The 21,991-nt window shown below is 36.1% G+C and overlaps 3 protein-coding genes, 1 non-coding gene and 2 pseudogenes across 4 annotated transcripts in view; 3 read left to right on the top strand and 3 right to left on the bottom strand.

Annotated features, from left to right (window-relative positions):
• The first annotated feature begins 1,594 nt into the window (after positions 1–1,594).
• LOC130968378 (photosystem II CP47 reaction center protein-like) lies at positions 1,595–3,103 on the top strand (annotated as a pseudogene).
• An 8,406-nt stretch (positions 3,104–11,509) lies between these two features.
• Positions 11,510–11,617, top strand: LOC130971883 (small nucleolar RNA R71). Its single transcript, XR_009083087.1, has one exon. It is a non-coding gene; the product is annotated as a small nucleolar RNA R71 (small nucleolar RNA).
• Positions 11,618–15,736: 4,119 nt separating this feature from the next.
• Positions 15,737–17,473, top strand: LOC130968379 (cytochrome b6-f complex subunit 4-like). Its single transcript, XM_057893609.1, has 2 exons — positions 15,737–16,262; positions 16,968–17,473. The coding sequence occupies exons 1-2, from the start codon at positions 16,255–16,257 to the stop codon at positions 17,440–17,442; spliced, it is 483 nt and encodes a 160-aa protein (XP_057749592.1). The 5' UTR covers positions 15,737–16,254; the 3' UTR covers positions 17,443–17,473.
• Positions 17,474–17,678: 205 nt separating this feature from the next.
• Positions 17,679–18,677, bottom strand: LOC130967167 (DNA-directed RNA polymerase subunit alpha-like; annotated as a pseudogene).
• Positions 18,678–18,750: 73 nt separating this feature from the next.
• LOC130968380 (30S ribosomal protein S11, chloroplastic-like) lies at positions 18,751–19,173 on the bottom strand. The gene has a single exon (XM_057893610.1). The coding sequence runs from the start codon at positions 19,171–19,173 to the stop codon at positions 18,766–18,768; it is 408 nt and encodes a 135-aa protein (XP_057749593.1). The 3' UTR covers positions 18,751–18,765.
• Positions 19,174–21,127: 1,954 nt separating this feature from the next.
• The window catches only part of LOC130967166 (50S ribosomal protein L14, chloroplastic-like), an 865-nt gene continuing 1 nt past the window's right edge, over positions 21,128–21,991 (bottom strand). The window contains exons 1-2 of the mRNA XM_057891985.1: positions 21,743–21,991; positions 21,128–21,465 (exon numbers count right to left, since the gene is read on the bottom strand). The exon at positions 21,743–21,991 is cut by the window's right edge and continues 1 nt beyond it. Coding sequence (XP_057747968.1) covers positions 21,128–21,465; positions 21,743–21,991 — 587 coding nt within the window. The remainder of the gene's footprint in view (positions 21,466–21,742) is intronic.

Raw genomic sequence — 21,991 nt, 5'->3', positions numbered from 1 at the left:
GTATAACTATTGTTGTCTTCTGTCACTATTATGTTTCCTTGTTTTATTATCATTCCTTGTTTTCTTCTTCTATTAACCTCAACCGCAATCTATTACCACCATATCATTATCACATCTCTCATTTTTGTTTATCATTTTGATTCATACATATCCATTGTATTAATTTTTTAGTTGTTAAAATTTTGTTAAAAAAAAATTATATTCTTGTTTAATTTAGATATCTAGATGTATAACTATTATATAAATACTTATTTTTCATACTTAATTGTTAAGTCATATTTTATCATTTAAAAAAAATTAAGATATCAAGCATTTAAAAATTTTGTATAGAATAATAAAATGAAAAATAAAAAAATTTATAAGTTATTTAATTTTTTTAATATATAGAATAAGTGAATTTAAATTAATTTAGGTATAATACTAACAATGAAGATAAAAATTTATAAATATTTTGTAAATTTATTTATTTCACCACCACTCTTATATTAACTTGTTCTTTCTTTCTTCCTCCATTTATTATTCTCTTTCTATCTTTTCTTCAATCGCATTTAGTTACCATCATATATTAGTTTATGATTATTATACTCAAGAGTAAATACTAATTTAAAAATAAATTTCAAAAAAAAAAAGTCTCGTAACTCTTATGTGAATCATCTACACTCCTATAAATGTAACAAATGAATAAATTTAATTTTTTTATTATGAGTAATTTTTTATTATCTAATGCATATAAATTCACATATTTTTATTATGATAAAAGTTGAAAAATAAAGTTAAACGACATTAATACTTTTTGGTTTAATAAAATTAAAATAAAGTACAAAAATAAGAATAAAAACTAAAAAAATAGATGGCTCTAGAGAAGGATAATGTTAAATTTTATGTCATTATATATGAGAACAATGATTTATTTTATTATATTTATTGTTGTACCAAATAATAAAAAATTTAAATTTTATGTCCATTTTTTATTACTTATTTTACTTATCTATAGTTGTTTAAATTAAACTTTATAGTTATTAAGTCATGTTTTCTTTTAACCCATATATATCTGACAAGACGCACTATATGTCAACCCAAGATGCATCTTCCTCTCCAGGAACTTTTGGAACACCAATAGGCATAAAATGGAAAATAAAAATGAAGTAATATATGTAACTTTGATGTAGAAACGTAAAGGTTTATTGTCTAAAAATTGATTTTTCTTTATTTTATCATATTGTATTTATAAATGATAAATAAAAAAAAGGGAGGTTGCTCCTATATGAGTGTTTTTATTCGTGAATGCAAACATATATTTTTTATCATTCAAAGAACCTGTTTGTAATAACTATCCCTTTTTTTTATTCATTTGGTCAACGTCCTCCCACACCACCATTGCATATTGTTATTTATCGGATATAGAATAAAATAGATCCACTTCTTTTTGTTCCTACTGAATAGAATTGTTCCATTTTTCCTAAAAACCTAGAACAAATATAAATCCTTTACCAGATATAATTGACTGCAAAGGGGGTTTCATAGTATATTTTTTAGTATCTTTTTTTATAGTGCAATAAAGTTACATAGTGTCTATTTTTTGCTGAAAAAAAAAAAGAGGAGTATTCTCATGGGTTTGCCTTGGTATCATGTTCATACTGTTGTATTAAATGATCCCGGCCACTTACTTTCTGTCCATATAATGCATACGGCTCTGGTTGCTGGTTGGGCCGGTTCAATGGCTCTATATGAATTAGCAGTTTTTGATCCCTCTGATCCTGTTCTTGACCCAATGTGGAGACAAGGTATGTTTGTTATACCCTTCATGACTCGTTTAGGAATAACCAATTCGTGGGGTGGTTGGAGTATCACAGGAGGTACTACGCCGAATCCGGGTATTTTGAGTTATGAAGGTGTGGCTGGAGCATATATTGTGTTTTCGGGCTTGTACTTTTTGGCGGCTATCTGTCATTGGGTCTATTGGGATCTAGAAATCTTTTGTGATGAACGTACAGGCAAACCCTCTTTGGATTTGCCAAAAATCTTTGGAATTCATTTATTTCTTACAGGGGTGGCTTGTTTTGGTTTTGGCGCATTTCATGTAACAGGATTGTATGGTCCTGGGATATGGGTGTCTGATCCTTATGGCCTAATCGGAAGGGTTCAATCCGTAAATCCCGCATGGGGTGTAGAAGGTTTTGATCCTTTTGTTCCGGGGGGAATAGCCTCTCATCATATTGCAGCAGGGACATTGGGCATATTGGCGGGACTTTTCCATCTTAGTGTACGTCCACCCCAACGTCTATACAAAGGATTGCGTATGGAAAATATTGAAACCGTCCTTTCCAGTAGTATTGTTGCTGTATTTTTTGCAGCTTTTGTTGTTGCTGGAACTATGTGGTATGGTTCAGCAACAACTCCGATTGAATTATTTGGCCCCACTCGTTATCAATGGGATCAGGGATACTTCCAACAAGAAATATATCGACGAGTTAGTGCTGGGCTAGCCGAAAATCAAAGTTTATCAGAAGCTTGGTCTAAAATTCCCGAAAAATTAGCTTTTTATGATTACATCGGCAATAATCCGGCAAAAGGGGGCTTATTTAGAGCGGGCTCAATGGATAATGGAGATGGAATAGCCGTCGGTTGGTTAGGACATCCTATCTTTAGAGATAAAGAGGGGCGTGAACTTTTTGTAAGGCGTATGCCTACTTTTTTTTGAGACATTTCCAGTTGTTTTGATAGACGGAGACGGAATTGTTAGAGCTGATGTTCCTTTTCGAAGAGCAGAATCGAAGTATAGTGTTGAACAAGTAGGTGTAACTGTTGAGTTCTATGGTGGCGAACTCAACGGAGTCAGTTATAGTGATCCCGCTATTGTGAAAAAATATGCTAGACGTGCTCAATTGGGTGAAATTTTTGAATTAGATCGTGCCACTTAAACATGTTCCTTTTTGGACATGCTTCGTTTGCTCTTCTCTTCTTTTTCAGGCACATTTTGCATGGTGCTAGAACTTTGTTCCGAGATATTTTTGCTGGCATCGACCCCGATTTGGATGCTCAAGTAGAATTTGGAGCATTCCAAAAACTGGGCGATCCGACTACAAGAAGACAAATAGTCTGATTCGGATAGAACGTTATTTTTTTTGTTGTTTTTTTTTTACTATACTTTTGTTTAGGGTGATTTAAATTAAATCATAAGGAATTTGATTAATCTTGATTTGAATGATTGTATTTTTTTACTCTAATCTAATAAACAGGTATGAAAGCTATAATTGTAAACCAGGATGAAATCTATGGAAGCATTGGTTTATACAATCCTTTTAGTCTCGACTTTAGGAATAATTTTTTTTGCTATCTTTTTTAGAGAACCCCCTAAAGTTCCAACTAAAAAGACGAAATGATTTTTCATTATCTCGATTGAAGTAATGAGCCCCAATATTGGTATATTGGGAGCTCATTACTTCAACTAGTCTCCGTGTTCTTCGAATGGATCTCTTAGTTGTTGAGAGGGTTGCCCAAAAGCAGTATATAAAGCATACCCAGTAAAACTTACAAGTAAACCAGATATAGAGATAGCAACTAGGGTTGCTGTTTCTATTTTTCTCAAATTTCAAGACCACAATGAATCTATAGGATAAAATCCTATATTTACAGTGAAATGGTATACAAAGTCAACAGATCTCAATGAATAAAAAATAGGATTTATGGCTACACAAACCGTTGAGAGTAGTTCTAGATCTGGTCCAAGACGAACTACTATAGGGGTTTTATTGAAACCGTTGAATTCAGAATATGGTAAAGTAGCTCCGGGGTGGGGAACTACTCCTTTAATGGGTGTTGCAATGGCTTTATTTGCTATATTTCTATCTATTATTTTAGAAATTTATAATTTGTCCATTTTACTGGACGGAATTTCTATGAATTAGATTCATAAGAACCGACTAACTATCTTTTTATTTATATATTTTTTTAAATAAAAGGGGTAAATTTACCCATTTTGGTTTTTTATTTCTAGGCCAGTTCATTTTGAATTTGGTAGTTTGATCGTGGAATTTCGTTCTTTCTTTATTTCCGGAATATGAGTGTGTGACTTGTTCTAATTGATCTTATTGCAAATACAGAACAAAAATAAAGGATCTGTCATCTTGATAGAGATGGTTTTACCCCGTCAGATATTATTTTCTAGTATCTGGAGCATGGAATATATAAAATAGATTTTAAAAAGTATTAGAACTATGATTCATACTTAATATTTCGACCTCGCAACCGGACTTTAATAAATTTTTATTAGAAGATATGTAAGTTAGAATAAATAAAAAAATTTTGAGTCTTTCAAATAAAATTGCCACTGTTTGTCTTTTTTTTATCAAAGCAAAAAAATGTCTTTTGATTTCTTTTTTCATTCTATCCTATCTATTTCTTGAATAAGTGATAATCCAGCAGTTCTTACTCAGGAAATTTTTGGACATTAAAGGTTTTTTTGAATCATTGTGGTTCTGGTATGAATCTGAGGTTTTGTTTAATTGTTCATAGGGTCTTAACAAGAGAATTCTTATCAATACTAATAATAAAGAAGACGGCACTAAAAAAGTCGCATTCTACAAAAAAATCAAAGAAAAAATGAAGCAAATAGAATATTCAAGAGGCCTGTAAAGATCAAGATAAAGACGAGTGAGCCGACTTGAGATTTTGGCATTATAACCCTGCACAGATCAATTTAAAGATTTATATATTTTTCTTATCTTCAAATAAGATTTGGAATAATAGGATGAAATTAAGAAGTTTAAAACTTTTTATTATTTAAATTTAACATATCCGTTTCCGTTACAACCAGTATTGGGTTTTTCTATATGAGCCGTACGAGATGAAATTCCCATATACGGTTCTCAGAAGGGGAGTTCCTTTAGTTTACCTATCTCAATAAAGCCTATGATTGGTTCGAAGAACGTCTTGAGATTCAGGCGATTGCCGATGATATAACTAGTAAATATGTCCCTCCTCATGTCAACATATTCTATTGTTTAGGAGGAATTACACTTACTTGCTTTTTAGTCCAAGTAGCAACGGGCTTTGCTATGACCTTTTATTATCGTCTGATCGTTACTGAGGCTTTTGCTTCGATTCAATATATAATGACTGAGGCTAACTTTGGTTGGTTAATCCGATCTGTTCATCAATGGTCGGCAAGTGGTGCGCGAAATTGTGAACTATACTTTTTCACAACTCTCATAATCCCTGGTAATGGCTCCAAAAACTTGGTGCGCTCAATACCATGGCATTACACAACTTCGCACAACTAACCAGCAAGTGCACTGGGTCGTCCAAGTAATAAACCTTACGTGAGTAAGGGTCGATCCCACGGAGATTGTTAGTATTGAAGCAAGCTATGGTCATCTTGTAAATCTTAGTCAGGCAAACTCAGATATATATGGTGATGAACGAAAATAACATAAAAGATAAAGATAGTGATACTTATGTAATTCATTGGTAGGAACTTCAGATAAGCGCATGAAGATGCCTTCCCTTCCGTCTCTCTGCTTTCCTACTGTCTTCATCCAACCCTTCTTACTCCTTTCCATGGCAAGCTCGTATAGGGTCTCACTGTTGTCAGCAGCTACCTCCCATCCTCGCAGTGAAAGCTAATGCACACACTCTGTCACAGTGCTGCCAATCACCGGTGTGGTTCCCTCCCCTACCGGAATAGAATAACTCTTTTGCGTCTGTCACTAACGCCCAGTAGGTTACAGGTTTGAAGCACGTCACAGTCATTCAATCATTGAATCCTACTCAGAATACCACAGACAAGGTTAGACCTTCCGGATTCTCTTGAATGCTGCCATCAGTTCTTGCCTATACCACGAAGACTCTGATCTCACGGAATGGTTGGCTCGTTTGTCAGGCGAGCACTCGGTTGTCAGGCGATCAACCATGCATCGTGCAATCAGGAATCCAAGAGATATTCACTAAGCCTCAGATGCTTGTAGAACAAGAATGGTTGTCAGTCACCTTGTTCATGGGTGAGAATGGTGATGGGCGTCAATCATCACCTTCATCATATTGAAGAACAAGTGATATCTTGGATAAAGAACAAGCGGAATTTGAATGAAAGAACAATAGTAATTGCATTAATACTCGAGGTACAGCAGAGCTCCACACCTTAATCTATGGTGTGTAGAAACTCCACCGTTGAAAATACATAAGCATAAGGTCTAGGCATGGCCGAATGGCCAGCCTCCCAATGATCTAAGAACTAAAATGTCCAAAGATGATCTAGAGATCTAAAAGTGATCAAAAGATTTCTATACAATAGTAAAAGGTCCTACTTATAAGAAACTAGTAGCCTAGGGTGTACAGAAATGAGTAAATGACATAAAAATCCTCTTCCGGGCCCACTTGGTGTGTGCTTGGGCTGAGCAATGAAGCAATTTCGTGTAGAGACTCTTCTTGGAGTTAAACGCCAGCTTTGGTGCCAGTTTGGGCGTTTAACTCCCATTTGGGTGCCAGTTCCAGCGTTTAACGCTGGGATTCCTTGAGGTGACTTTGAACGCCGGTTTGGGCCATCAAATCTTGGGCAAAGTATGGACTATTATATATTGCTGGAAAGCCCAGGATGTCTACTTTCCAACGCCGTTGAGAGCGCGCCAATTGGGTTTCTGTAGCTCCAGAAAATCTGCTTCGAATGCAGGGAGGTCAGAATCCAACAGCATCTGCAGTCCTTTTGAGTCTCTGGATCAGATTTTTGCTCAGGTCCCTCAATTTCAGCCAGAAAATACCTGAAATCACAGAAAAACACACAAACTCATAGTAAAGTCCAGAAAAGTGAATTTTAATTAAAAACTAATAAAAATATACTAAAAACTAACTATATCATATCAAAAACATACTAAAAACAATGCCAAAAAGTATACAAATTATCCGCTCATCACAACACCAAACTTAAATTGTTGCTTGTCCCCAAGCAACTGAAAATCAAATAAGATAAAAAGAAGAGAATATGCAATGAACTCCAAAAACATCTATGAAGATCAGTATTAATTAGATGAGCGGGGCTTGTACTTTTTGCCTCTGAATAGTTTTGGCATCTCACTCTATCCCTTGTAATTCAGAATGATTGGCTTCTTTAGGAACTTAGAATCCAGATAGTGTTATTGATTCTCCTAGTTAAGTATGATGATTCTTGAACACAGCTACTTATTGAGTCTTGGCCGTGGCCCAAAGCACTCTGTCTTCCAGTATTACCACCGGATACATACATGCCACAGACACATAATTGGGTGAACCTTTTCAGATTGTGACTCAGCTTTGCTAAAGTCCCCAATTAGAGGTGTCCAGGGTTCTTAAGCTCACTCTTATTTGCCTTGGATCACAACTTTTCTTTCTTTTTTTTTTTCTTTTTCGGTTTTTTTTTTCGTTTGCTTCCTTTTTTTTTTCTCTCTCTCTTTTTTTTTTTATTCACTGCTTTTTCTTGCTTCAAGAATCATTTTTAATGATTTTTCAGATCCTCAGTAACATGTCTCCTTTTTCATCATTCTTTCAAGAGCCAATATTCATGAACCACAAATTCAAAAGACATATGCACTGTTCAAGCATACATTCAAAGAACAAAAGTGTTGCCACCACATCAAAATAATTAAACTATTATAAAATTCAGAATTCATGCAATTCTTTCCTTTTCAATTAAGCACATTTTCAAGAAAGGTGATGGATTCATAGGACATTCATAACTTTAAGGCATAGACACTAAGACACTAATGATCACAAGACACAAACATGGATAAACATAAAGCATAAAAATCGAAAAACAGAAGAACAATAACAAGGAAATCAAAGAACGGGTCCACCTTAGTGATGGCGGCTCTTTCTTGCTCTTGAAGATCCTATGGAGTGCTTGAGCTCCTCAATGTCTCTTCCTTGTCTTTGTTGCTCCTCCCTCATGATTCTTTGATCTTCTCTAATTTCATGAAGGATGATGGAGTGTTCTTGATGCTCCACCCTCAGTTGTCCCATGTTGGAACTTAGTTCTCCTAGGGAGGTGTTTAGTTGCTCCCAATAGTTTTGTGGAGGAAAATTCATCCCTTGAGGAATCTCAGGGATCTCATGATGAGTGAGATCTCTTGTGTACTCCATCCTTTTCTTGGTGATGGGCTTGTCCTCATCAATGGGAATGTCTCCCTCTATGTCAACTCCAACTGAATAACAGAGGTGACAAATGAGATGAGGAAAGGCTAACCTTGCCAAGGTGGAGGTCTTGTCCGCCACCTTATAGAGTTCTTGGGCTATAACCTCATGAACCTCTATTTCTTCTCCAATCATGATACTATGGATCATGATGGCCCGGTCTATGGTAATTTCGGACCGGTTGCTAGTGGGGATGATTGAGCGTTGTATGAACTCTAACCATCCTCTAGCCACGGGCTTGAGGTCATGCCTTCTCAATTGGACCGGCTTTCCTCTTGAATCTTGCTTCCATTGTGCGCCCTCTTCACATATGACTGTGAGGACTTGGTCCAACCTTTGATCAAAGTTGACCCTTCTAGTGTAAGGATGCTCATCTCCTTGCATCATAGGCAAGTTGAACGCCACCCTCACACTCTCCGGACTAAAATCCAAGTATTTCCCCCGAACCATAGTGAGATAATTCTTTGGATTCGGGTTCACACTTTGGTCATGGTTCTTTGTGATCCATGCATTGGCATAGAACTCTTGAACCATCAAGATTCCGACTTGTTGAATGGGGTTGGTAAGAACTTCCCAACCTCTTCTTCGGATCTCATGGCGGATCTCCGGATATTCACCCTTTTTGAGTGAAAAGGGGACCTCGGAGATCACCTTCTTCAAGGCCACAACTTCATAGAAGTGGTCTTGATGCACCCTTGAGAGGAATCTATCCATCTCCCATGACTCGGAGGTGGAAGCTTTTGCCTTCCCTTTCCTCTTTTTAGAGGTTTCTCCGGCCTTGGATGCCATAAATGGTTATGGAAAAACGAAAAAGCAACACTTTTACCACACCAAACTTAAAATGTTTGCTCGTCCTCGAGCAAAAGAAGAAAGAAGAGAGTAGAAGAAGAAGAAATGAAGAAGAGGGAGATGGTGGTGTATTCGGCCAAGAAGGGAAGAAAGGGTGTTTAGGTTGTGTGAAAATGAAGAGTTGAAGAAGGGTATTTATAGGAGAGAAGGGGGTGAATGGTGCGGCCATTATGGGTGGGTTTGGGAGGGAAAGTGGTTTGAATTTGAAGGGTGAGGTTGGTGGGGTTTTATGAGGGATGGATGTGAGTGGTGAAGAGAAAGATGGGATTTGATAGGTGAGGGGTTTTTGGGGAAGAGGTGTTGAGGTGATTGGTGAATGGGGGAAGAAGAGAGAGAGTGATGGTAGGGTCCTGTGGGGTCCACAGATCCTGTAGTGTCAAGGAAAAGTCATCCCTGCACCAAATGTTGCTCAAAATCACGTTTTGAGCCATTTCTGGCGTTAAACGCCGGGCTGGTGCCCATTCCTGGCATTTAACGCCAGGTTCTTGTCCTTTACTGGCGTTTAACGCCAGTCTGGTGCCCCTTTCTGGCGTTAAACGCCCAGAATGGTGCCAGACTGGGCGTTAAACGCCCAACAGCTAGCATTACTGGCGTTTGAACGCCAGTTTCTTCTCCTCCAGGGTGTGCTGTTTTTCTTCCTGTTTTTCATTCTGTTTTTGCTTTTTTCATTGTTTTTGTGACTTCTTATGATCATCAACCTACAAAAAAAGATAAAATAACAAAAGAAAATAATTAATTATAAAACATTGGGTTGCCTCCCAACAAGCGCTTCTTTAATGTCATTAGCTTGACAGAGGGCTCTCATGGAGCCTCAGAAATGCTCAGAACCGTGTTGAAACCTCCCAACACCAAACTTAGAGTTTGAATGTGGGGTTTCAACACCAAACTTAGAGTTTGGTTGTAGCCTCCCAACACCAAACTTAGAGTTTGACTGTGGGGGCTCTGTTTGGCTCTGTTTTGAGAGGAGCTCTTCATGCTTCCTCTCCATGATGACAGAGGGATATCCTTGGGCCTTAAACACCAAGGATTTTTCATTCACTTGAATGATTAACTCTCCTCTGTCAACATCAATCACAGCCTTTGCTGTGGCTAGGAAGGGTCTGCCAAGGATGATGGATTCATCCATGCACTTCCCAGTCTCTAGGACTATGAAGTCAGTAGGGATGTAATGGTCTTCAATCTTCACCAAAACATTCTCTACAAGTCCATGAGCTTGTTTTCTTGAATTGTCTGCCATCTCTAATGAGATTCTTGCAGCTTGCACCTCAAAGATCCCTAATTTCTCCATTACAGAGAGGGGCATGAGGTTTACACTTGACCCTAAGTCACACAAGGCCTTCTTGAAGGTCATGGTGCCTATGGTACAAGGTATAGAAAACTTCCCAGGATCCTGCCTCTTTTGAGGCAGTTTCTGCCTAGACAAGTCATCCAGTTCTTTGGTGAGCAAGGGTGGTTCATCCTCCCAAGTCTCATTTCCAAATAACTTGTCATTCAGTTTCATGATTGCTCCAAGGTATTTAGCAACTTGCTCTTCAGTGACATACTCATCCTCTTCAGAGGAAGAATACTCATCAGAGCTCATGAATGGCAGAAGTAAGTCAAATGGAATCTCTATGGTCTCATTTTGAGCCTCAGATTCCCATTGTTCCTCATTGAGGAACTCAGAGGAGATTGGTACACGCCCACTGAGGTCTTCCTCAGTGGCGTCCTCCTCCTCTCTTTCCTCTCCATATTTGGCCATGTCTATGGCTTTGCACTCTCCTTTTGGATTTTCTTCTGTATTACTTGGGAGAGTACTAGGAGGGAGTTCAGTAACTTTCTTGCTCAGCTGACCCACTTGTCCTTCCAAATTTCTGATGGAGGACCTTGTTTCATTCATGAAACTTTGAGTGGTCTTTATTAGATCAGAGACCATTGTTGCTAAGTCAGAAGTATTCTGCTTAGAACTCTCTGTCTGTTGCTGAGAAGATGATGGAAAAGACTTGCCATTGCTAAACCTGTTTCTTCCACCATTATTGTTATTGAAACCTTGTTGAGGTCTCTCTTGATTCTTCCATGAGAGATTTGGGTGATTTCTCCATGAAGAATTGTAGGTATTTCCATAGGGTTCTCCTAGGTAATTCACCTCTTCCATGGAAGGGTTCTCAGGATCATAAGCTTCTTCCTCAGATGAAGCATCCTTAGTACTGTTTGGTGCATTTTGCATTCCAGACAGACTTTGAGAAATCAAATTGACTTGTTGAGTCAATATTTTATTCTAAGCCAATATGGCATTCAGAGTGTCAATCTCAAGAACTCCTTTCTTCTGACTAGTCCCATTGTTCACAGGATTTCTTTCAGAAGTGTACATGAATTGGTTATTTGCAACCATTTCAATCAATTCTTGAGCTTCTGGAGGCGTCTTCTTCAGATGAAGAGATCCTCCAGCAGAGCTATCCAAGGACATCTTAGATAGTTCAGAGAGACCATCATAGAAAATACCTATGATGCTCCATTCAGAAAGCATGTCTGAAGGACATCTTCTGATTAATTGTTTGTATCTTTCCCAAGCTTCATAGAGGGATTCTCCATCCTTCTGTCTGAAGGTTTGGACTTCCACTCTAAGCTTACTCCATCTTTGTGGTGGAAAGAACTTTGCCAAGAAGGCATTGACTAGCTTTTCCCAAGAGTCCAGGCTTTCTTTAGGTTGAGAATCCAACCATATTCTAGCTCTGTCTCTTACAGCAAAAGGGAATAGCATCAGTCTATAGACCTCAGGGTTAACCCCATTAGTCTTGACTGTGTCACAGATTTGCAAGAATTCAGCTAAAAACTGATGAGGATCTTCCATTGGAAGTCCATGGAACTTGCAATTCTGTTGCATTAGAGAAACTAATTGAGGCTTAAGCTCAAAGTTGTTTGCTCCAATGGCAGGGATAGAGATGCTTCTTCCATAGAAGTCGGGAGTAGGTGCAGTAAAGTCACCCAGCACCTTCCTTGCATTGTTGGCATTGTTGTTGTTTTCGGCTGCCATGGGTTCTTCTTCTTTGAAGAATTCGGTCAGGTCCTCTAAAGAGAGTTGTGCTTTGGCTTCTCTTAGCTTTCTCTTCAAGGTCCTTTCGGGTTCAGGATCCGCTTCAACAAGAATGCCTTTGTCTCTGCTCCTGCTCATATGAAAGAGAAGAGAAAAAGAAAATGTGGAATCCTCTATGTCACAGTATAAAGATTCCTTGAAATGTCAGAGGAAAAGAGAAATAGAAAGAAGAAGGAGAAGAAGAATTCGAACTTTAATTAGATAAGGTTCGAATTGTGCATTTAGAAGGAGTGGTACTCCATAAATAGAAGGATGTGGGAAAGAGGGAAGAGGATTTTCGAAAATTCAATTAAAAGATTTTGAAAACATTTTGAAAATTCGATTGATAATTTTCGAAAATTGAAAGTGGAAGAGAAATCAAGTGATTTTTGAAAAAGATTTTGAAATTAGAAACTAAAAAGATTTGATTGAAAACTAATTTGAAAAAGATATGATAAAAAAATATGATTGAAAGGTTATTGTCTTAAAAAGATGTGATTGAGAAGATATGATTTGAAAACCATTTTAAAAGATATGTTTTGAAAATTATTTTAAAAGATTTGATTTGGAAAATTAGTGACTTGCCTAACAAGAAAAGATATGATTCAAACATAAAACCTTCCTTAATAGAAAAGGCAAAAAATGTTCAATCAAATCATTAATTGTTAGTAAGTATCTTTGAAAAAGGAAAGAAATTGATTTTGAAAACATTTGAGTGAAAAGATTTGATTTGAAAAAGATTTGATTTTGAAAAACTTGAAAAAAAATTGATTTGAAAACAAAATCTTCCCCCTAGCACCATCCTGGCGTTAAACGCCCAGAATGGTACACATTCTGGCGTTTAACGCCCAAAATGCTACCTCTTTGGGCGTTAAACGCCCAACCAGGTGCCCTGGCTGGCGTTTAAACGCCAGTCTGCCTTCTTCACTGGGCATTTTTGAATGCTCAGCTTTTTCTGTATAATTCCTCTGCAGTGTGTTCTGAATCTTCAATCCCTTGTATCATTGACTTGAAAAGACACAAATTAAAAATATTTTTGGATTTTTTTAATAATTAAAATGCAACAAGAATCAAATAACAATGCATGCAAGACACCAAACTTAGCAGTTTGTATACTACTGACACTAATGAACTGAAAATGCATATGAGACACACAAAATACTCAAGTCAATAGAATTCAAAGATCAGAGCAAGAAAATCATCAAGAACAACTTGAAGATTAATTAAGACACATGCATAAAAACGAAAATGCAAGAAGAACAGAAACATGCAATTGACACTAAACTTTAGATGAGACTCTAAATTCAAACAAGAAATATTTTTGGATTTTATGATTTTGTAATTTTTTTTGTGCTTTTTCGAAAATTAAGTGGAAAAAGAAGGTATCAAAATTCTTAATGAGAATTCCAGGAATCAGTGCAATGCTAGTCTAAGACTCTGGTCCAGGAATTAGACATGGCTTCACAGCCAGCCAAGCTTCCAAAGAAAGCTTCGGTCCAAAACACTAGACATGACCAAAGGTCAGCCAAGCCTTAGCAAATCACTGCTCCAAAAGCAAGATTGATACGAAATCAACAAGCTCTTGTGGTGATAAGTTGAAACCTCGGTCCAATCAAATTAGACATGGCTTCTCAGCCAGCCAGATTTCAACAAATCATCATGAAACTCTAGAATTCATCTCCAAGAATTTCGAAAAAAAAATACCTAATCTAAGCAACAAGATGAACCGTCAGTTGTCCAGCCTGAACAATCCTGGGCAATAACACCAAAAATTTGATGTTGTTGCCGGATCTTGGCACTGATGTTACCAAAGGCTTGCTCAAAACTAGAATAATCCCCGGCAACGGCGCCAAAAACTTGGTGCGCGAAATTGTGAACTATACTTTTTCACAACTCTCATAATCCCTGGTAATGGCTCCAAAAACTTGGTGCGCTCAATACCATGGCATTACACAACTTCGCACAACTAACCAGCAAGTGCACTGGGTCGTCCAAGTAATAAACCTTACGTGAGTAAGGGTCGATCCCACGGAGATTGTTAGTATTGAAGCAAGCTATGGTCATCTTGTAAATCTTAGTCAGGCAAACTCAGATATATATGGTGATGAACGAAAATAACATAAAAGATAAAGATAGTGATACTCATGTAATTCATTGGTAGGAACTTCAGATAAGCGCATGAAGATGCCTTCCCTTCCGTCTCTCTGCTTTCCTACTGTCTTCATCCAACCCTTCTTACTCCTTTCCATGGCAAGCTCGTATAGGGTCTCACTGTTGTCAGCAGCTACCTCCCATCCTCGCAGTGAAAGCTAATGCACACACTCTGTCACAGTGCTGCCAATCACCGGTGTGGTTCCCTCCCCTACCGGAATAGAATAACTCTTTTGCGTCTGTCACTAACGCCCAGTAGGTTACAGGTTTGAAGCACGTCACAGTCATTCAATCATTGAATCCTACTCAGAATACCACAGACAAGGTTAGACCTTCCGGATTCTCTTGAATGCTGCCATCAGTTCTTGCCTATACCACGAAGACTCTGATCTCACGGAATGGTTGGCTCGTTTGTCAGGCGAGCACTCGGTTGTCAGGCGATCAACCATGCATCGTGCAATCAGGAATCCAAGAGATATTCACTAAGCCTCAGATGCTTGTAGAACAAGAATGGTTGTCAGTCACCTTGTTCATGGGTGAGAATGGTGATGGGCGTCAATCATCACCTTCATCATGTTGAAGAACAAGTGATATCTTGGATAAAGAACAAGCGGAATTTGAATGAAAGAACAATAGTAATTGCATTAATACTCGAGGTACAGCAGAGCTCCACACCTTAATCTATGGTGTGTAGAAACTCCACCGTTGAAAATACATAAGCATAAGGTCTAGGCATGGCCGAATGGCCAGCCTCCCAATGATCTAAGAACTAAAATGTCCAAAGATGATCTAGAGATCTAAAAGTGATCAAAAGATTTCTATACAATAGTAAAAGGTCCTACTTATAAGAAACTAGTAGCCTAGGGTGTACAGAAATGAGTAAATGACATAAAAATCCTCTTCCGGGCCCACTTGGTGTGTGCTTGGGCTGAGCAATGAAGCAATTTCATGTAGAGACTCTTCTTGGAGTTAAACGTCAGCTTTGGTGCCAGTTTGGGCGTTTAACTCCCATTTGGGTGCCAGTTCCAGCGTTTAACGCTGGGATTCCTTGAGGTGACTTTGAACGCCAGTTTGGGCCATCAAATCTTGGGCAAAGTATGGACTATTATATATTGCTGGAAAGCCCAGGATGTCTACTTTCCAACGCCGTTGAGAGCGCGCCAATTGGGCTTCTGTAGCTCCAGAAAATCCGCTTCGAATGCAGGGAGGTCAGAATCCAACAGCATCTGCAGTCCTTTTGAGTCTCTGGATCAGATTTTTGCTCAGGTCCCTCAATTTCAGCCAGAAAATACCTGAAATCACAGAAAAATACACAAACTCATAGTAAAGTCCAGAAAAGTGAATTTTAATTAAAAACTAATAAAAATATACTAAAAACTAACTATATCATATCAAAAACATACTAAAAACAATGCCAAAAAGTATACAAATTATCCGCTCATCAGCAAGTATGATGGTTTTAATGATGATTCTACACGTATTTCATGTGTATCTTACCGGCGGTTTTAAAAAACCTCGTGAGTTGACGTGGGTTACGGGCGTTGTTTTGGCTGTATTGACCGCATCTTTTGGTGTAACTGGTTATTCCTTACCTTGGGACCAAATTGGTTATTGGACAGTCAAAATTGTAACAGGAGTACCCGAAGCTATTCCCGGAATAGGATCGTCTGTCGTGGAATTATTAAGGGGAAGTGCTAGTGTAGGACAATCTACCTTGACTCGTTTTTATAGTTTACATACTTTTGTATTACCTCTTCTTACTGCTGTATTTATGTTAATGCACTTTCCAATGATACGTAAGCAATGCATCTCCGGTCCTTTATAGAGAATATGGATCCTAGATATTTCTAATCAATCATTTTTTATTTTGGGGAGGAACAAAAGTATTTCATTGCTACAAATATGGATTATTAAAAAAATAAGACATGTATTTGGATATTTCCCTGCAACTTAAGACTTAACAAAATTAGCGTCTTATTTTTTTATTTGACATACATGAATAGTTGATAGTTGAGGGGGATTCTCCGAAGAAAAAACGGATTATGGGAGTGTGTGACTTGAACTATTGATTGGATCGCGCAGATGGATGACTTTTTCATATCTGTCACATTTTAATTTGCAATAAAATGTGTCTCTTTGTTCCAACCACCGCGCAAGCCCCCCTACAGATGATAGGCCGGTTCACTTGAAGAGATTCTTTTCTATGATCAGACTTGATCATGTCCTGGATGACCGGGCTTCGTAAGATCCACTAAAACTAAAATAAGTGAAGTGGTCTAATACGGATTCCGTCTTATCGATTTCACTTAACTTAATAGTATTGAAATGCATTCAATTCCTATGCATTGACTCGATTTATGATACTATAGGAGTGAAACAAGTAGATCTAAAGAAGAACAGGGGTTAGATTCCATTAGTAACAAGTAAATCCTTTAATTTAATATGTAAATGTATGTTAAAAAGTCCCGATATCTTTTTTTGAGGGGGACAAAAATATCAAGGTCTGAGATGCCCCAGAAAGCACTATAAATTTAAGAAATCCTACTTGGTTATTGAGCATTTACAAATAAGAAATAAGTTTTTCATAATAGATAGTTGTGTAACTCCGTAAAACAGAATCGAGTCCATTTTCTTACATATAAACGTTTCTATAGGTATACTCGATTCGTTTGATTGATGCTCGAGCCGGATGATGCAAAATTATCATGTCCGGTTCTTTCGGAGGATGGATCAATAAGAATTCACCTATCCCAATAACAAAAAAACCTGACTTGAATGATCCTGTATTAAGAGCGAAATTGGCTAAAGGAATGGGTCATAATTATTATAGAGAACCCGCATGGCCAAACGATCTTTTATATATTTTTCCCGTAGTTATTCTAGGTACTATTGCTTGTAACGTAGGTTTAGCAGTTTTAGAACCATCAATAATTGGGGAACCCGCGGATCCATTTGTAACTCCTTTGGAAATATTGCCGGAATGGTATTTCTTTCCTGTATTTCAAATACTTTGTACAGTGCCCAATAAGTTATTGGGCGTTCTTTTAATGGTTTCGGTACCCGCGGGATTATTAACAGTACCCTTTTTGGAGAATGTTAATAAATTCCAAAACCCATTTCGTCGTCCAGTATCAACAACCATCTTTTTGATTGGTACTGCAGTAGCCCTTTGGTTGGGTGTTGGAGCAACATTACCTATTGAGAAATCCCTAACTTTAGGTCTCTTTTAAATTGATTCACTTGTAAATTAAAATCTCATATATATTGGGTATCTAGGGAGAATTCACTTTGAAAGGACTACTCCCTAGATACATCTTTGAACCTACTCTCAGTATGTAGATTTTTTCTAAAGATAAAGATTCAAACTCCATATTTTCATCTTTTTTTTCTTTCTTTTTTATAAAAAAGAAAGAAAAAAAATGAAAAAAACCTAATGGATTTCCAATTTATGCAAAATGCTTTTCTTTCAATTTTGAATTTCTAAAATGTCCAAGATATGTTTTACATCTTATATCCGAAAATCTTCTATTTTCATAAGATTTTCGTGACTGGTATTAAAAAGGTCCAATAATGTATGTATATTGGACCTTTTGAGACAATTATAGATCCTGGGAGGCAATTCTAATTGGTCAATAAAAAAAGATTTTAATTCTATCTCTTTTTTGTTTTTTCTTAGTTTAGCCAATGTATCATGAAAAGTGAAACCGAGTAAAGTAACTTTGTGTTGATTTTTTTCTAATTTCAAGTTTTCTGCTCCCGCATGTAAAAAAGGAATAAATAGGTCAATCAAATTACGGGAGGCTTCATAAAGCACTTCTTTAGGAGTTAAACTCCCATTTGTCCATATTTCGAGAAAGAGTATTTCTTGTTTTTCATTCCCATTCACATAAGAATGAATACTATAATTTGCGTTTCGACAGGCATGAATACTGCATCTATAGGATAACTTTCGTCTTGAAAGTTTTTTAGTCTTTTTATACAATATCCGCGATTTCTCTCGATTTGTAATCTAATACACAAATTAATGGGTTCTATTAGGTTAGCTATATGTTGCGTATTATCAACAATTTCCACAGAAGGTGGTAAAATGATGTCTTGAGCGGTTACATATCCGGGACCGTTGATACAAATAGATGCGTCTCGAGTCCCATACAGATTACTTCTCAATACTATTTCTTTCAAATTCATTAAAATTCATGTACTGATTCTTGAATACCTACTATGGTCGAATATTCATGTGGTATTTTCTCAGATTTTGCACGTGTGATACATGTTCCCTCTATTTCTCCAAGCAAAACTCTTCGCATCGCAATGCCTATTGTATCAGCTTGGCCTTTCATAAGTGGAGACAGAATAAAGCGTCCATAATAAAGGCGCTTACTGTCTACTCTTGATTCAACACACTTCCACTGTAATGTTCGAGTAGATACTCTAATTTTCTCTCGAACCATAGTAATCAATTCTTTTTTTCAAATCCTTGAATTGTTTATTTCTCTTGTATTGAAATTTATTCTATGTTTTCTATTTTTATCTTTTGTTTTACATTACACACGTCATTTTTTAGGGGACCTACACCCATTATGTGGCACAGGGGTTACATCCCGTATAAAATTTAAGAGTATGCCACTTCTACAAATAGCTCTTAATGCCGCATCTCTTCCGAGACCGGGACCCTTTATCATGACTTCTGCTCGTTGCATGCCTTGATTCGCTACTGTTCGAATAACATTTCCTGCTGCAGTTTGGGCGGCAAATGGTGTTCCCCTTCGTGTACCTTTGAATCCACAAGTACCTACGGAGGACCACGAAATTACCCGACCCCGTACATCGGTAACAGTGACAATGGTATTGTTGAAACTAGCTTGAACATGAATAACGCCCTTTGGTATTTTACGAGTATGTTTACGTGAACCAATGCGTCCATTTTTACGCGAACCAATTTTGGGTATAGATTTTGCCATATCTTATTATCTTTTTATTATTTCATAATTATTATCTCATAACCTAAAAGGAAATCTGAGATGTATGGATATATTCATTTCATGTCAAAAAAATAGATGTTTTACTATATTTCTTTTTTTTAATTAGAAACTAGAATTAATATTCTCAAAATTGGCATTCTATTTGTGTTAATATACAACTAACAAAAATAGAATTTTCAATTTTAGATCCCCAAAATCTCTCTATCTAATATCTCTTTTTTATATTGTATTCTATTAGAATAGTTCTAATATATATATATATATATATATATATATATATATATATATATATATATATATATATAATCATTGATATATATTATATATATAAGAAAATTTCGAAATATTCGAAATAGAATTTCTATATTCATTCAATAATTTGAAATTTTCACATATTCAAAAATATTAATATAATCAATATTACTATAAAATCATATCATATATAATAGAGAATATTATATAATTTCTAAGTTTTCATGTAAAAAAAGTTTGAATTTCAATATCTATATCTTTTTTTTATTTATTTTTATTTGTGCACCCAGTCCTTTATAATTCAAAGCCCTCTCTTGTGGCTTTTGTGGAAATATTATCCTTATCCTTGTCTTTGTTTATGTCTTAGATTAGAATAAATTACTAGAATTCTACCTCGTCTACGGATCAATCTACATTTTTCACAAATTTTACGAACAGAGGCCCGTATTTTCATATTTATCATTCCTTCAACTTAATCTCGGATCCATTTTAATGGAAGAAAATAAGGTTTCCTTCAATTTTTAACTTCTATTCTAATCGTACCCTCAAAACCAATAATATTGAAGTTAAAAAAAAAGTCTAATTAAAGAATTTATACTTGCATTTTTTATTTCTCTGTGATAGAAATATATATAAAGAGTATGTTGAATCTTTTCAGAAATATAGCCTAGACTGATATTTTCATTATTTAAAATTAAAAATAAATGAACCAACCTCGAACATACCCCACAGGGGAAATTGATTCAGCAATATTGAATTAAACCCTCATGAATCCGTTTCTTTATAACAATTCCTGTTAAACCCATTTCACACATTCATTAAGGTATGAGGAGTGATATGAGAGACTTGTGTTTTGTTTTATCTCTCTTTACTTTTTTATAAAAATTGATAGAATTTTTTCTATAATTCGGATATCAGAAAGATTACCATATATAACATAAAACTTCTCCGCCGATTCGTTCTAATCGAGCCTCTCGATCTGTCATTATACATCTCGAAGTAGAAATAATGACAATTCCCATCTCCCCTAAAATTCTTGGAATTTGTTGATAATTAGAATAGATTCGTAGACCAGGAGTACTGATCCGTTTTAAATTCAAACGCGTTTTAGATGATCCTTTTCTATTTCTTCTATATGGTAGAGTTAAAACTAAAAAAAGATTTCTCCCTTCCCTATGTTTTCTCACGTTTTCAATAAAACCCTCTCGTAAAAGCATTTTAGCAATGTTTTTAGTAATGTTAGTACATGGTATTGAATCGTTCCTCTTCCATTCATGTCAACATTTCGTATAGAGGTTATTATGTCGGCGATGGTGTCCTTACCCATAGGAAAATAAATGTTATCCTTTACTTACTTTTGATATAATCAGCATGCTCCGTGTTCTATATTTTCTAATATATATTAGAGTAATATAATTTAAAAATATTTTAGTTAAAATTAAAGAAAGATATCTAGTATATTTATATATCTTTAATAGAAAGATATCTATATAATATCTTATTTATATATTTCTTTTTATATTTCTATATTTATTTTTATACTTATTTTTATTCAAAAAGAATAATATATATTAAAAAAATAAAAAACGAAATCCAATTTTATTAATAATTAGATATATGTGTAAGACATAATTTATTAATTTATCTATTTCATTTTCATTAAATAATGAAATGTTTTTTCTTATAATACCTCAGGTGCTAATGAAACTATTTTAGTGAAATTTAACTGTCTCAATTCTCGAGCGATTGCGCCAAAAATTCGAGTTTCTTTTGGATTTCCCTCTTGATCAATGACAACCGCGGCATTATCATCATATTGTATTATCATGCCATTGCTACATTTAAGTTCTTTACAAGTACGTACAATTACAGCTCTAATCACTTTTGATCTTTCTAAAGACATATTTGGTACCACTTCCTTGATTACAGCAACAACAATGTCACCAATAGAAGCATATCGTCGATTACCTGCTCCTATGATTCGAATACACATCAATTGGCGGGCTCCGCTGTTATCGACTACATTCAAATGGGTTTGAGGTTGAATCATATCATTCTTATTTTATCTGGTTTTTCAGTCCAAGGCTTGAAGTAAAAAAAAAAATATTCTCTATTCAACAAAAGAAAGGAAAAATTGCCATGTTTTTTCCTCCAAAAGACCTCTTTCCTTTGGTTTTTATTATTTATTATCTTGAAATAATGAATTGAGTTCGGATAGGCATTTTTGATGCGGCTATTGAGATAGCCCTTTTGGCTATATTTTCTGTGACTCCGCCCATTTCATAAAGTATTCTACCGGGTTTAACGACAGCTACCCAATATTCGGGAGATCCCTTTCCCGAACCCATACGCGTTTCGGTTGGTCTTACTGTAACTGGTTTGTCTGGAAATATCCGTACCCATATTTGTCCACCTCGGCGGACATTTCGTGACATTGCCCGCCGACCTGCTTCTATTTGTCTAGATGTGATCCAATCGGGTTCAAGTGCCTGAAGAGCATATCTTCCGAAGCAAATATGATTACCCCGATAGGATATTCCTTTCA

This window comes from Arachis stenosperma, chromosome 3, assembly GCF_014773155.1.
Source record: "Arachis stenosperma cultivar V10309 chromosome 3, arast.V10309.gnm1.PFL2, whole genome shotgun sequence".
In the NCBI taxonomy this organism is placed as follows: domain Eukaryota; kingdom Viridiplantae; phylum Streptophyta; class Magnoliopsida; order Fabales; family Fabaceae; genus Arachis; species Arachis stenosperma.
This window is presented reverse-complemented; position numbering and strand designations above follow the sequence as displayed.